A 16,141-nucleotide genomic window follows, 5' to 3' on the forward strand; every position below is an offset into this window, starting at 1 on the left:
GGCACAGGCCCTTTCATCATTACCTCCTGCCTTCCCTGCTGGGGTCTTTCACCGCCACGAGGGCTAGCGACCGGCCCAGCGAGGCCGACCAGAACCCTTGCCGTCGTCCAGGCTGCGCAAAGTCCACCTTTCTCTCGAGGCAGGTCCCGCCCTCCAGGCCAGGTGGGGCCTCCCCCCACCCCATCCTGGTGTCCACTAGGCGGCATTCCTCTACGGCCAGTAAAACCGTGGACGCAGCGAAGAGCAGAAGCAGCTCTGCACCAGAAGTCCCCAGATGGCCGGGCCCCGACTCCTGGCTCTCAGGGGCGGAGACAGACATGGACAGGACACTGTTCAGGGTCCCAGTGAGCAGCTTGTGCACAGCCCTCCAGCTGTGGCCTCCTCACCTGCTGCGCTGACCACGTCCCTCTCGGACCACGACCCGGTGCCCTTGCCCACTCCTGACCTCTTGCTGCAGGTGCTTAGTCGCCCGCCACTCCCCAGCCGCACTCATACACCCCCGTCCCCAAGCCCCCAGGTACGGGCTCAGCTGCTCTGCCCCACAAGCTCCCCTACCCATCCCTGCCGGGGAGACCACAGACTTCCGGCCCTCCTGCCCCGGGGCACTGAGCAGTTCACAGCCCTGGCTCCTCCTGCATCCTGGTCTGCTCGGGAAGACCTCCCAGCCCAGCACCCACCCACACTGCCCCCTTCTTCCTCTGGCATTCCTGCAGCAGCAGCCGCCCTCGGCTCTCTCTGACACTCTGTGGTCCCTGGAAGCGGCTCGTCCCCCAGCTGGCCCAGTGGTCCTCGGTGGCCATGTCACCAACCTCTGTTCCCTTGAAGGCCACTGATGGCTAGAGCCCCAGGGGCTGAGTTCCAGTTTCCAGTGACATTAGGGCCTCAGGGGGAGGGGAGGGAAGAGCCCTGCAAGAAGGCACAGACCGACACCGTGTGGTGACAGGATTCAGGTGCCTGCACCACGCATCAGTCCAGGGGAGAGGGGAGATGTGCAGAGGGTGCCATTCGGCCAGCCGTAAGGGAGGAACCACAGGCACTGTCCCCCTGGCCTTGGTGGGACTGTCACAGGACTCAGGCACGAAGCACAGCACCTCATCCTCCCAGGGCGGCAGGAGAACCATACCTGCACCACGCCCAGACAGGAGGCAGGGAGCAGTCATCCCGCCCACACCGCATCCCCGAAACCCACGGTGGGGCTGCAGAGGACAGCCGTCCCTGGGGACACCACTCAGATGACGGCTCCCGCGAGCTGGGGCTCAGTGCCAACTAGGGCACGCCTGCAGTTAACCACCCTCCGCCCGCAGGAAGGGCTCTGTAGTGCTGCCAGCTGCCCGGGAAGCAGCAGCCTTTTGCGTGCCCAGGTGAAAAGGAAGGGGGCATGCTCCTGGCATCAGCACTCCGGCAGACCAGCCCTGGCACCTATCTCTGCCAGCAGGTGCCCCCCTCTCTCCATAACGGTCCCCAGGCTAAACCCGCATTCACTTCCAGAGGTCAACCAGGCAAGGCTTCCCTGGCCAGAGACGCACTCCCAGTGCACTGGACCTGGGACAGCCATCGCCCGCTGCCCGTGACCTCCTACGTCTGCAGAGGCCGCCGCCGAGGGACCAGCCATGCAAGGAGCACTGCAAGGGTTGGAAGGCACCCTAGGGCCTCCCCATCAGGCCTGCAAGGTTGTGCGTGTGGGGTGTCCTCTTCCAGAGCAGGGGGTGGGGGGAGCAGTGGGGTGCCGACCTCGAGGCTTTGTCCAGACACAGCATAAGAGCCTGGCCCCAAAAGCTTCCTCCGCTCCCCAGAGAGGTGCAGGACACTGTCGCATTAATGACCAAACTAGGGTCAGACGGAGCCCAAGTGAGTCACAGCTGCCACACTCAAGAGCCTGACGAGCTGTGGTCAAAGCCACACTGGAGTGCGTGGGTGCTAGACCCACTGCAGACCTCCAACAGTGCCCCAAATGTGCACACACGCACACCCTGCACACACACCTGCACACACCGCACATACACGCACCCACATACGTGCATACACACCTGCACCCCTGTACCTCTGGATATACACATACAACACACCTGCACACCCACATCCACATACAGACCCCACACACACACGCACACTCACAGGAAGCACAGGATCAAGGAAACGGGGCGAAACGCCAATGAGCAAATCCGGTCAAAGGCCGTGCACCATCCTTGCTCCTGCGACTCTTCTGTAAACTGGTCGTTACTCCAAATAAAAAGTCTGAAACAAGAAACGCAGCCCCAGCTCCTCCGCCCACACTCAGCGGGCCAGGCCTGCGGCACAGGAGCCCGCCGCTTGCAAGGAAAGCCCTCTCCCAGGGGCATGGCCCGTGGGTGTTTGCATCAACCTTGCATGGGACACCACAGCTCCAGGGCACCCTGTCTGTCACGTCCGCCTCCAGCTGACAGCCCAATCTTGGACAGCCCAAGTCCGCCTGGAGGCCTCAGAGCCGGCAGGAAGAGGATGAGGAGCTGGGGTCACCGCACCAGGGTGTATGCACGTATGTGGGTGCGTATGTGCGGTGTGTGCAGCTGTTGGCAGAGGTTGGTCACTCTGACTCAGGGCAGACTGTACTCTTGGAGGGGGCCACAAACCACCCGGGAGATCCAGAGTGTGGCCTCGCAAGGCCTCGAGAACTTGCTCTGAGACGTCCCTCGTGCCCTGAGCTGCCAGCAGGCCGGGGCACCTCGCAGGTCACTCCCAGAGCTGCCCTCCAGGAAGGTCACTTCGCAGGGCACAGCCCAAGCCTGTTACTGGCTCTTCTCGTGCAAGGGCAGGTGGTGTATGCGGGAGGAGACCCCATCTGTGTGCAGGGCTGACACCCCCCCGCCCCGGTCCAGGGAGCACTGAAGCCTGTGCCTGGCTGCCAGGGAAGGAGGAATCCAAAGTCACTTCCCGGTGAGCGGCCACTACTGTCGCATCTTCACCCAGACTCTCTTCCAGGGGCTTGGGCGGGGGGAGGCTTTCCAGTAAACAAAGAGGGACTCTGAGACAGGCCACTGGGTGTTCCCCGCTGAAAAAAGAACCCCCTCATCCACAGAATCACAGTAAAAATGTCACGGAGGGCAGCTGTTCAAACACCTTTTCTAACACATTGGTTTGGGGGAAAAAACCTGAACACGCCAATCTTAACTGCAAGCTGAGCGACAGGTGATGGGGCACAGAGTACAGGCAGGGGGAGCCCAGGGAGGAGGGGAACGAAGTTCATCTGCGCAACCGCTGTGCGGGCCCCAGGACCCTGCCAACGCCCACCGCGCTCGCCGACACAGGCCCAACAAGAACCCCCCTCCCTGCCCACAACCAGGGAACAAAGCTAGTGACCTGCCTTCCTCTTGCCCGAGTGAGAGGAGTGCCTCAATTCAGGCCCTGAGGCACCAGGCAGCACAGGACCCCAGCCGGAGGAGCCCCCAGCCGGAGGAGCCCCCAGCCGGAGGAGCCCCCAGCCGGCAGGTCTAGCCGGCACCCTCCAGGACTCCCTCTCATCAGCTAAATGCCCAGACAGAAGAGCCACCTGTGGGTGTGCCTTTGGGTAAAAGGTAGAGCTGACCTGATTGGCCTTAGGGGGCAAATGCTCCTGCCACACAGCTCTTTATAAGCAAAACCTGTCCTGCTTAGAACTGCATGCGTCCCTACAACCCTCCCCGGCCACAACACACGTTCTCTCCTTCCTCGGATGTGGTTTCCTCTCTCGAGAGCCAGCGTGGGAGGCAGCCCCTGACTTCTGCTCCCGGGGGCCAGCCTGGCCAGCAGGGTTTGGAGGGAGCCTCCCGACTAGGTGACGTGTGAGGAACTGATCTCATCAGACCAACAGGAGTGGCCATCCCAGCCTCTGCTCCTTGGGGATGAACATCTGGCCCGTGACAGCCCTGGACCCTCTGTTGCTTCGCCCCCAGCTGAAGGCGGGGACACTACCTAGCCAGTCAGCTCGGCTAGGGACTGCCTAACCTTGAACGGAGTCGGACGGCCAAGCCCACGGAAGAAAACAGCCCCCAAGGCCTGATGTGCACTTTCCAAGACAAAGTCCGAGAAGTCCTTCTGAGCAAACAGAGCTGCACTGCTATGGGCAGAACACTCACCAGCTGGGGAGCGTGAAACCTCCGGCTCAACCTGCCAGGGAGCCAGGCTGGACGTCCTGTGCTCACCCGCCACGCCCTCACATGGACCACCGTGTCCCGCGGGGCGCACCCGTGAGAGCACACGAGAAAGTGTTCCGCGGTGCTGTCCACGTCCCGTGTCCTTACTCCCATCTCAAACTTCAAAACTCTTGAGGTTTGTGCACCTGTAAATTTTACCACAACAATAAAACAAATTAAGAATTAAACTTTTTTTAAAAAAAGATTTTATTTGAAAAAGACAGAGACAGAGAGAGCGAGAGAGAGCATGAGTGGGGCGGAGAGGGGGAAGCAGATTCTCCGCCGAGCGGGGAGACCGACGTGGGGCCCGATCCCAGGCCCCAGAACCCCACCTGAGCCGAATGCAGACGTACGCTCAGGCAGACCGACGAGCCACCCAGGCAGCCCAAGCATTCAACTTCCCGACGCGGGAGCGGACTCGGGAGCGCGCTGGGGTCTGCACGGGCGAGCGGGGGGCAGAAGGAGGTCAGTGCTGGCATCCAGCGGACGGAGGACGCTCACAGACCTCCCGCAACTCGGCTTGTGCCTGGAAAGGCTCGCAGTGCACCGAGGGGCTACAAACTCTGAGTGAGAACTGGACCTTCAAGAGGCTCCCGGCTGGCTCGGCCCACGGGGCACGCAACAAGTAATCTCTGGGTCCTGAGTTCAAGCCCCACGTTGGGCTGGAGAAAATCGAAAAAAAAGAAAGAAAGAAAGAAAAAGGAAGAAGAAACAGAGAAAAACGTTCCTCTGAACTCCCCCACAGAGCACAGCGCAGGTGAGTGAGGTCAGGATGGTGTTCACTTTCCGGAGACGACGGGCTCTCTGCCGCAGACGAGAGACCCGCGTCGCCCATGCGACCGAGCGAGACCTCGCCCGTCGGGTGGGGGTGAAGAACCACAGGACAGCAGACTTGCTAAATAGGTATTGTTTATTAAGGCTTGTATTCTCCAGAGGAAAGTTATCCGACGTTGTCCGTGACTCCGTGCGGCCGGCAACAGCTCGGAGTGCCGGGTTCTCAATACAAGTCTAAACAATACGGCTTACGCTTTGACCGAGAGGGTCTTTTGGAGTAAATAGGTTCCAGAAGGTATCTGCTCTCCAACAGTCGGATCCCCTCCGGCGGGCGGGCGCAGACTGTGCCAGAACGACGGGCGTGAGCACTGTTTTCGTGCTCCAAGTCAGACTCTGGGCGGCAGCGAGCTCTTCAGGGTCCCTCATTACACAACACAGAACAGCAAATTCAATTCCTCAAAGGATTTTTTGTTTGCTTTTTTTAAACCCCACCACAGCACCAGCTATCCCAGCAGCTCCTACGTGTGAAGCTCGGCCTCGTGGGCAAACTCAGGAGGGCACCGGGATCCGCAGGTGCAGAGCGGGGGGCTGGGGCGGCCACACGCAGCTGAGCCCGCAGACCGCTGAGCCCGACCCTCCGCCAGCCGCCCCCTCCCCCTCCGTCTGCCCCGCCGGGCCGAGGAGCCAGGAGGGGCCTGACACTCCGCGCCAACACAGCATGCTCACCGAATCTGACAAACTCAAATCTATCTTTCTAAGTAGAAAAATCAAGTGGACAGACTAGCATTTCAGACAGACAATGGGTAATAAAAATGGCAAACCGGCCGGATGAAGTTGATTTCAGCGTTTTTGAAAAGTATTTTAACAGAACGCAGGAAAATGACAAAACAAGCCACGGTTTCTCGTGTTTGCTAGAAAGTAAGAAAGGTGACAAAGAAGTCCCTATAAAGACGTTAAATGACAGTGACTCTTCGGAGCAAGAACATAACTTCTGCCGAATGACAACAGGACCTTTGGGACGTTCTGCCGTGAAGGACGCTTGTGTTTCACGCCGGGTCTGACCGGTAAGCGGAAAACACACTCCTCTATTAGTGAGCTCTGTGATACTGCAACACACAGAAAAACACGAACGCACGCAGATCCGTCGGGGCAAAAATAAAAGACAAAGGCCGTGAAGACGCAACAAGTCGGGCCCTGCACAAGACGACAGCACCAAGCACGTGTTCCCTTCAGCGTTTCCGGTCCAGCGTCAGAACACAGAAGCTGGCTCATCCTTACTGTTTGTTTCGATTCTGTCGTTCCTGCGGAAAGAACAAGAGTTTAACAAACTGCGTGAACCGGCCACGGACACTCCCTCAGAAACGAGGTCCCAGGCTGCCCGGCCCCGGACTGGCGCACCCCGCTGGCACCGGCCAGGCCACGGCAGCAGGGGGGACTGGGCCTCTGAGCGCCACCCACCCACGGCGTCTGCCTGCTGCAGGCGAGGCCCCTCTGGCCAGGCGCCCCCCACCAGGCACAGACCCACGTGGCCCCACGTCGGCCTGTCTGGCATCCCACCGATAGGGTCAGAAGCCCCGTCGGCCCCTCCTCACGACGCTGCAAGTAAAATCAGCCTGAGACACGGACCCACGGGGCTGAGCAGCAGCGCGCTGGCCACAGTTCAAACCTCTCTCGAGCTTACTGGGGGACAGCTCGAAGCCGCAGGCAGGATCCCACGGACCAACTTAAGACTTCCTCTTCCCAAAACCCCCTCGCTAATGTACCTTTAGGACCCTCCGACTTTAAAACACAAACCGGGTGACGGACAGAAAGTTACCCCTAACCTCACACAACATCCGGAACCCAGTGAGCTTCGGGAAAAGACCCGAGGCGCCACAGGCCCTAAGATAAACCACGGCCACCCGCGGCCACTGCCAGAAACCCACTAAGGGTCTTCAGCTTACTACCAATGACTTCTGCCCTGTCCCTGTCCAGTCAGCAGTTCAGCTGTTTTAGCTTGTGCCCAAAGACTTAAAACAGATTCTCACTAACGAAGAAATGACAAGCCCCTCTCTCCTCCACACCGAGGAAGGAGGGAGCACTCCCGTTCACGTCTTACCAGCCAAGAGCCGCCGCGGCCAGCGCGGCTTCGGAAACTGCAGACGGCACTGGGAGTCCCGTCATCCACGCCCGGCACGGGGCTCCAGCTAGAACAGGCCGCAAACCCGTCTACTCTCAACGGACATTTAATTAAAAAAACGATGTTTTAATAGCAGAAAAGCGTGACGAATCTGGGGACGAGCGCTCTCAGACAAACCGGCTTCACGAGGTGTGCTCCGCTGTCCTCACTCGCCCCACTGCGGAGCCAGGTCACGGGCCTCTGAGCCCTGTTCTCCTCCGGCACCACAGAGGCCCTCCAGCGGCCTCCACCAGCCCCGGCTCAGGACGCTCCCCGTCATGGGGCGGGAGACAGAGCCGGTGTCCCCGCCCGCCGCGAGGCCTGCACTCCGGGCTCCCGGCGCGAACTCGCAGCTAGCAAACGCCCGCACTGCAGACCTTCCCAGCCCGGGCCCCTCCTTACCACCGGGACGCTGAGTTCAAGACTAAGACACGGGGTTTTCGAGGGAGAAGGAAGCAACAGCCTCTGGAGCAGCCCTTCCGGCCCACGGAGGGCAGGGTCGGCAGCCCCCGCGGCTGGCCTACCCCGTGCCAAACACCGCTCCTGAGTGTCCCTGACAGAGGTGTGCACTGTGGTCCCAACCACGACGTCCTCTCAGACCAGGGAGGTCACACGGTGACACCCACATCCCCGTCACCGCTGGTGACCAGGCCTGGGACCCCGACTTTGAGCCCCGGCCCGGGGAAGCCGGAAGCACCTTGCGCACCACCTCCTCCTCCTCCTGGCGCTTCTCGTAGTGCGAAAAGTCGTCAAAGATGGAGGTCGTGTGCTTGTAGGACGCGATGATCTTCAGCACTTGCTTGGCTTTTTCTAAGGGCACCTCCTGGGTGTCGCGGGAGTTGGTGACCGGCTTGTTGTCGTTGTTCTCCAGTCTGATGTGCCGGAGCTGGTTGTTGGGCACGTCCTTGACGAAAATCCACTTCACGTCAAACTTGCCCTTCCACTTGTCCTGAGCCCAGACCCCCGCGCTCGCGCCGTAGTCCACGGGCGACTTCATCTCCGCCAGCCCGCAGAAGTGCCCGCTGCCGTTGACGCTGAAGAGCAGGTACACGGGGGCCCTGCTGCCGGCGGCGCGGAAGGCCCCGTCCAGGCGCCTGTTGCCGTGCTCGGTGCTGCACCAGATCGAGTACTTGATGGAGCGGTGCACGTCGTCCTCTGAGTAGCTCTTGATGATGAACACGCGCCCGCTTTTGAGGTTCCAGTCGAACTCCTTCGGGTTGTAGCTGTGGGCGGCTTTTAGCTGCTCGAGAACAGGGTGCGACTCCGCGGCGGGGGCAGAGCTAGGCTGCGCGGTTCCAGCAGCGCCGCCGTCGCCGCCAGCCCCTCCGCTCTGCCCAAACGCCGCGCTTCTGTTGCGAGGGGCGACCCAGCGGGTTTGGGGCGGCAGCTGAGGGTTCGGATGCTGCAGCTGGGCCGACGGGGGAGGCTGGGTGGGAAGAGGCTGCGCAGCCGGCTGGTGCTGGGGGGCGGGCTGGGGGGCGGGCTGGGGGGCCGGAGCCTTGGGCGCGGGCCCCTTGCTGTCCCACGTGCCGATGTCCATGTTGTGCTTTATCGGCGGAGGGGGCAGGGCGGCCCCGATCACAGGTCCGCTTTTCGCTTTCATTTTCGGCTGTGGTTTTGCCGGCTTGCTGGCGATGGCAGCCCACGAGGTCGGCTTCGAGACCGGCATATTTACATTTGTGCCACCGTTGCCAGAAAGGACACCAGTCACCGCCACGCTGCTAACGACCGACCCGACAGTCTTGACGGCAGAGGTGGTGACATCCCCAATCTTCAGGCCCACCATGCCCTGCTCCAGGCTGTTCATTCCAGGGGCCTTGCTGAGAGTGTCGCCGTGAAAGCCCGTCTGCCCGTCCACAATCGTGCCGCCCAGAGAGCTCGGCGGGTAAGTGTAGCTGCTCCCGTATGCGGGGCTCTGCGCCTGCTGGCCCTGTGACCCACTTGTCCCCCAAGCTGAGAAAGCAGGGTTTTCAGGGAAAAAATTAAACCTGTGCTGGTAGATGTTGTTCCCCAGGCCCCCGGGCTGCCCAAAAACAGCATCGTGCATGAAATGATGGTCTCCGTTGCTGAGCTGTCCGTAGGTGGTGAGGTACGGGATGGGAGGGTCTCCTCCAGTAGACCAGGGCGCCTCACTGAGCGAGTACGGGAACCCGATGGACGGCGGGTAAAAGCCGGACAGGTAAGGGTCCGCCATGGACGGGTAACTGTTACTCTGGGGAGACAAGCACAGGAAACGTTAGATCGCTCTGGAGACGCGCCCCGGTGCGGACTGCCTGCGTGGGCACCGCTGACTCTGGAGCACTGTCACTGCCGACAGGGAGGCCCAGAGCACCGACTGAGAACAAAGCCAGGACAGAGAGGCCTGGTGGCCACCTGTTCTGGGTCCAGGCGACGTGACCAGGCTCAGCCACTCTACCGTGGGCTGTCTGCGGCCCACTCAGGAACCCCCCTCTCCCCTCAAGGAGTGGACGGTTTAAACCTAAAGGATCCCAGAGAGAGGCACAAACCCATCCGACTGGCAATGATGCGGACCCGCACGCCAGCAGCACAGGCAGCACAGCAGGTGAAAATGGCTTCCAACGGGCAACGAGAGGTTCGAGCCACAGGACAAGCTGGGGTGCGCAGGGAGACTTGCCCCACAACCTGGTCGCAAGCCCTCGGACCGCTCAACGCACCCAAGCAGACCCGACCCGCGTGCGACACCCTTCCCTCCCACCCCCTCTTCTGAGTCCGGAGGGGTCTCACCATCTCACGGCCCCACCCTGTCCTGGCCGGCGCCTTGGGCTCTCAGAGTGGCTCTGGCAGCTCCTTCGCCAGCTCCGTGTCCTGCCTGCTCTCTGAGCTGGAGAGCCCCTTGTCTCGAGCTCCAACCAAGCTGGAGTCCTGGACACAGGAAACACCTGTGCGGCAGCCGAACCACCCCTTGACGCAACAGGGACTCCTCTCGGAGTCTCCGGAAGCCGGCCCAAGGCACAGATTTATACCCGGGGTCAGCAGTTCTGACACGGCGCCTCCCTGGGGAGATTCACTGGTGGTCTGGCCAGAACTGGACCTCCCAGGCCAGGCCACCGTTGGTGACTTAAATGGTTTCCTGAAGAGTGTTCGGGGTAGGGGGGAAGCTTCTTGCCCAAGGCAGCTGACCTAAGAGTGGGAACCCTTGTAAAGGAAACTCAGAGGAGGGGCAGCGGCACACTTCCCAGTCTGTGACCCCGTCTTCTGACTGGTCCCCACCCTCCCCGCTTCCTTCCATCCCAAATACCAGAAGGTTCTACACGGAGATCGCTGGCCAAAGACCTCCTCCTCCAACCCCACACCAATCTTCAGGTGCGCAGACCTGCCGGCCCAGCTGGCACAAGGTGTCTGCTGCCACTCCGGTCCCAGGGACCCACTGAGGAGGGAGCTGGGCTCAGGCAGCCAGAGGGTGGGGGCTGGAGTACCAGACAAGCGAGCCCCTCCGCCTCCCTGCAGTGGCAAAGTGGAGTGACTCAGCAGACCCCCCAGAGAACCCTATGGAGAACAGGCCGGGCCCCCAGCAGTCACGGCACAACACGTGACAGAGGTGACCCAGCCCCCTGGCTGCCAGCGAACCTGACGTTCCACTTGCTTACGAAGGTGAGCTGAGAGGTGATCCCCTACTGACGGGGCCTCACCCCAGACCCATCCAGATGCAGCCCAGAACACCTGCTCCCGACAGACGTGCTGCCACCTGGCCGCGGCTCAGCCTGGCTCGCTGACACCAAGCAAGCAACCTACTCTGCGCTGCGCACCGGGGCTGCCCACGCGAAGTCTGGGCACCGGGGCTGCAGGTGCGGCACACACTCCAGGCTTCCCCTCAGCACGCCGGCCACACAACACATCTCTGCAAGCACAAGGTAAAAGCACCTCCCCGACCGATGTTCTCACACACGAGACCTCTCATCATAGCCTCTGGTAGAAGACACGACCTCAAAAAAGAGGCTGACACGTCTTCAGGGCAAAATCAGGCAACAGAAGGAAGGACACGGCCCAGTGCTGGGCACTTCGGGTGCCTCCTTGAGGCCCCGTCCAAAATAATAAACAAGAGAGCCCTCCAGAAGTCCGTGACTGTTAGCCCTATGTCATCTCCGCTAAAAAACCATAAAAGAAAATCATCTATTCTAAAATTCAAACTTTTCCACACTTAATAATAAGAGAACCACACTAAAAAGAAAGAAAGAAAAAAACCCGTTCTAAATGACCAAAACTGAAGCTTGAGTAAATTATGTAAACAGGGAAGGATCAAAGGGACCCGGCACAGGGCATGCAGCTGAGGCCCAGCAGGTGCACATGGCAGAGGCCCTACGGATGCCAGTCCGGCTGCGTGTGTCCCTGCACCAGAGGACCGTGGCTGCAGGCCCTCGCTGGTGGGGCTGTGTGCGTGGAGCACAGTTTGCCACAGAGGACGTCTGCCTCTGTCTCAGCTCAAGACACATGGTTTTGAGCAAGGAGACAACAAGAAGTCCACGAAGATCCCCATGGGCTCTGCCAGTCGCACTCCGTGATGTCCCCACTGACTGGCTGGCATCACTGGAGGCCACGGCACACAAGACCACACGCTCCTCACCGGTCCCTCCCATCACCCAAGCCTACCACAGAGCAAGCCACTGGCACGAACCACGGAGCTCATGGGCTTGTCCCGTGACGTGGGCCGCCGACAGGGCGTCGGTGTAGCCTGGCTTTGTGCGACTGGGTGAAACCCCCCAAAGCTGCCGGAAACCCTGGACGACAGCTGAGCACCATTTTCAAGACAAGTTTGTCTTCTCCAAACCGAACACCTCTCCAGACCGGACAGACGCGCCAGGAAAAGCACTAAGGAGGCACCAAGTTAACCGTGAGAGGACTTCTGAGAGCCGGTTCACCCAGGTCCACGAAGAGATGCGGACCGCGCAGGACACCCTGACCCTGAAGCACCCCCGCCAGCACTCAGGGGGTCCGCTCCGAGTGCAGAGCAGGCCTCCTGTGCAGGGCGGCCGGCCGGCACGGCCTCCCAGAAGAGTGCTCCAGGACGAGCGAAAGCAGCACCGAGCGACCAGCACTGAGGCTCCGAACAGCAGCGTTTACACAACGCCCCTGGAAAGCGGACACGTCCTTGGACGCTGACGGCACAACTGAGTCGCTGACAAAAACTACGGAAGTTTACCATTGCTCCTTTCTGTCCCTGTCCCACGTGACCAGACCAACAGTGTGCTGACGACGGAGTAGAACCCGAGCACAGTCCCAGCTGCCCTTAGCTCCCCCAGCGCTGCCCGGCCCCTCCCCCAGAATCCCACCCAGAACCCCTCCTCCACAATCCCACCAGAGCGCCTCCCCAGAATCCCTCCAGAGCCCTTCCCCCAAAGCCCCCCACCCACAATGCCCACCCAGAGCCCCTCGGCTCCCCAGCGCTCTCCCTCCCTCTCCCTAAAACTGACTAGTGCATGCTCCACGGCACACAAGGGGACCCCGCGCTGCTACATCTATGCAGGAGGGTCCTGGGGGCAATCAGGAAGGAATAAAAGCGCAGCAGAAACAATGTCCCAAGACCTTCCTCTGGGAAAAATCATCCGCCCCAGGGACGCTTCTGTTCAGGGCATTCCAAGTTAAACCACCTTACAGGCCAGCTCTGAACCACGTCCTACCATCCCATGTCTTACCACCTCAACACAAAAACAGAAAGGGCCTCCAACTTGCTATTGCAAACATCTGGGTTTAAGTAAACCACAAAGTGCTGGGGGCTGCCAGCTCTACGCATGGCCTTCACCGTGGTGGCCAGGCACGGGTGCACAGAAGAGCCCCTCGCAGAGCGGCACCCTTTACCCGTGTGCAGCCGCCCAGCGTGCATCGACACCTCGCTGAAGACGAGCACAGCGCGGGGTACCGCGCCCGGCCACCCACGCTACTTCTCTCCCTCGCTCGGCTGCACGCGCACCCCCGATCCAAGACCCGGCGAAGCAGCACGCGGGAGCTACCCTCGGCAGGGATCTTCACCAGCGGAGTCCCGGACTGGACGTGGCTCAATTCCCAGCGGCTCGTCTGCAAGGTGCCTCCCCACCGAAGGAAGGAACGACAAACGAGCACAAAAGGAGCCCTTGCCGTGTGCGGGGAGAGACACACCCCACCCCTCAGTGGGGAACCAAGCTCTGCCACAAACAGGTCCCACCACCGGGTAAACCAGGCCTGTCTGACCCTGTTTCTTCACCCGAAGAACAAGAGGACCAGGAGAATCAGGATCTCTGAGCTCTCCCGTGTTACCTGCTTCCCACACTCCTTCAGTGGGGTGTTTCCGGAAATCCGTGCTCAGTCAAGAACACAGATTTACTCCACAGCGATGTGCTGGTTAACCCCGCACCCTCACAGCCAGGACACACAGCGGCCGTCTCGAGGCGGTTCACGGCAGCGCGGGCCTACGACGGTCTTCGCACTGGCTTCCCCAGGGTGAAAGAGCCGAACCACCGTCCTGACGGAAAATCATCTGCCCCACTTCCAACGAAGGCTCCTCCCGAACAACATGAAAGCTCCTGCCTTCTACAAACCTCTCAAGTGTCTTTGAAACAACCCCACTGCCTTTCTCCGGTTAAAACAGAACACGCTACTGCCATGGTATTCAAATCACACACAAAAAAGTAAGGCACCAAAATAAAACAAGTTCATTTAACTGCCTGCCGTCACCTCCAGCAATACGTCACGGAGGCCAGGGCAGGCCTCCTCTGTAGCACCTGGTCCTGCCCAGAGAAGGGGCGGGTTCTTAGGGGAGGTGGGGAGGCTCTATAAGGGTCTCCCGAGTGCCTTTGCTACTGATCTGCTCAATGCAACCAGGACATCGGTGCAGAGAAGTTCTAAGACACTTTAGACAAGAGCAGACGAGGAAAAAAAGAGACAGAATAACCTTATTCCTCTGCAAAAAGAGGCAAAGCTTGGTTTTATTCTAAAGCAAACCCAGTAAGTTTAAGAAGTGGTAGACATCATGCTTAAACCTCCACTCCAACGAGCCCGGTGGCTTTAACCAGGGCAAGCTGGCCCCCAGGAGACATGCTGGGACATTTTCGGTTGTCCCGCAGGTGTGTGGGTATAGGGCAGTCGGTTACTAAAGGCATCGGTGGGGTTGAAGGCCAGGAAGGCTGCTAAACATCCTGCAACACACACACCGCGCCCCGAAGATGTTTCAGTCCAAAGCATCCGGAGTGCCGCGCGTCTAAGAAATCGGCAGCTGTGACCTCCCGGGGCCAACACAGCTACGGACTGGAGCTCCGCGCAGCCCCATGGACCTGCCCCACGATCCCATGAGCAGTTACCACAGCCAGCGCCACAGAAAAGGTCCCTGAGGCACAGGGAAGGCACCTAAGGAACTGTCACCGAGTCAGTGGTGACGATTCGAACCCAAAGCCAAAGTCTGGCTCCACAGTTTGGTTCTTCAATGCTCTCCTACACCCGAGTTCTAATGCCCAGAGCTAGACTGGCTCACCAGAAAGTTCCAGAGAACTACGCACACCGCACTCCATCAAAAGCAGTGCGTCCCGGCGCCCGACGCTGAGGCCCACAGAAGTCCACCAGCGCACAGTCCCCACGGGTCACTGCTCCCTCCGGAGAGCACCGCAGCCCCGTGTTTAGCTCCAGGCTATCCTCCGAGCGAGGCGTCGCAGTCTTTCCGGTACGTCATGTTGTGCTTCTCAGTTGTCAGGGTAACGAAGTCGGAAACGTAACACTAAAGGCGTGTTACAAAACTCAATAAAAACTAAAACAGAAACATGTTATTTAAAAAAAAAACTCACCTGATTTGACTGTCCAGAAAGGTAGGGCTCAAAGTCATTGTCATGGACCGTATCCTTCTGATGCAAAGAACCATTTTGTACTAGAACGAGAAGTTGAAAAATATTATCTCTGAATTTTAAACAGTGACTTTTAAGCACAGAGATCAAAAGTAGTAACGTCGATGCCCATCAATTCCTAGAAACTGCTCCCGCTGAAAAGGAACCCGATGGGTATCCCCGGGCGTCTACACAACTAATCCCAACGACGATGCACAACTTCAGCGATTTCGGTGTTTTCGATAAAGACGTCGTCCGGTGCCGACACAGCACGGCGAGAACCTGCAGCCGGTTCTGCTAAAGACGGTCTGGTCGGCGAGGACTACGGGCGAGGACTACGGCCGAAGAGAGGTCGCTGCTTCCAAAGGCCCCGGCGTGCGCGGGACAGAGACGGCGGAGCCCAGCGAGGACCCAGCTCCGGTCGCGGCCCCCGCGCTCCCGCGAGCTCAGCCACACAGGCAAAGCGACGGAGCGAAGCACGGGCGTCTCCCCCCCTTAAAGCGCGAGGGCCCGCGTCTGGCTACACCCGAGGACACGCCCTGCCCCGCAGACACGGAGGGTCACTTACGGGAGCTCGCCGGGCGCTGGCGGCTTATCCGAAGCCACAACGTCCCGGCGCGAGCGGACACAGAGCCAGGCCCGCGGCCGCCGGGGGCCCCGCTGGCCGAGGGCTGACCGGGCGCCGCAGAGCCGCGCCGCGCCCGCAGCCCGGCCGCCCGCCCCTCCGCCCCCTCCGCCCCACGGCCCTGCAGCGGGAGGCGCGAGGGGGTCGCCCTAACCGCCCGCGCGCCGGCTCCTCCCGGAAGCCCCGCCGACCCTCCCCAGACGCGAGACCCGATTCCAGCTCCCGGAAGGACACGGAGCAAGTTCCCGGGGCCGGACGCCCTTCCCGGGCCTCGCCCCCCGCCGCCCGCGGCTCCCGCGCGCCCGCCCGCCCCGCCGCCGCCGCAGGACCGCCCCGCCCGCCCGCCGTACCTTTATTGTCCTGTCCTTTCGCTCTCTGCGGCGCCGGGCGGCGCGGGCGGGACCGGGGGAGAGGGAAACACCGAGTTACTCACGGCGCCGTCCGGCCCGCGGCGCGCTCCGGCCCCAGCGGGCGCGCTCCCCCGGCCCCGCGCCCCGGCCCCCGCGCCCGGCCCCGGCCCCGCTACCTGGGGGTCCGCGCTGGCGGCCGACATGCTTCATGAACAGCCCGGCGCGGCGCGGGGCCCGGGCGCCGCCGGCTCGGGCCTCCCCGCGAGGCCGGGCCCGTCCCCCGC

The 16,141-nt window shown here is 61.0% G+C and overlaps 1 protein-coding gene across 2 annotated transcripts; it reads right to left on the reverse strand.

Annotated features, from left to right (window-relative positions):
• Nucleotides 1–5,040: 5,040 nt before the first annotated feature.
• YTHDF1 (YTH N6-methyladenosine RNA binding protein F1) lies at nt 5,041–16,131 on the reverse strand. Of its 2 annotated transcripts, XM_059407388.1 has the most exons (5): nt 16,034–16,131; nt 15,858–15,882; nt 14,847–14,926; nt 7,778–9,292; nt 5,041–6,223 (listed from the first exon to the last, which is right to left on the reverse strand). In XM_059407388.1, the coding sequence occupies exons 1-5, from the start codon at nt 16,058–16,060 to the stop codon at nt 6,197–6,199; spliced, it is 1,674 nt and encodes a 557-aa protein (XP_059263371.1). In that variant the 5' UTR covers nt 16,061–16,131; the 3' UTR covers nt 5,041–6,196. The 2 variants fall into 2 exon arrangements, with proteins under 2 accessions (XP_059263371.1, XP_059263372.1); XM_059407389.1 differs by lacking the exon at nt 15,858–15,882.
• Between the last annotated feature and the right edge of the window lie 10 nt (nt 16,132–16,141).

This window comes from Mustela nigripes, chromosome 7, assembly GCF_022355385.1.
Source record: "Mustela nigripes isolate SB6536 chromosome 7, MUSNIG.SB6536, whole genome shotgun sequence".
Taxonomy (NCBI): domain Eukaryota; kingdom Metazoa; phylum Chordata; class Mammalia; order Carnivora; family Mustelidae; genus Mustela; species Mustela nigripes.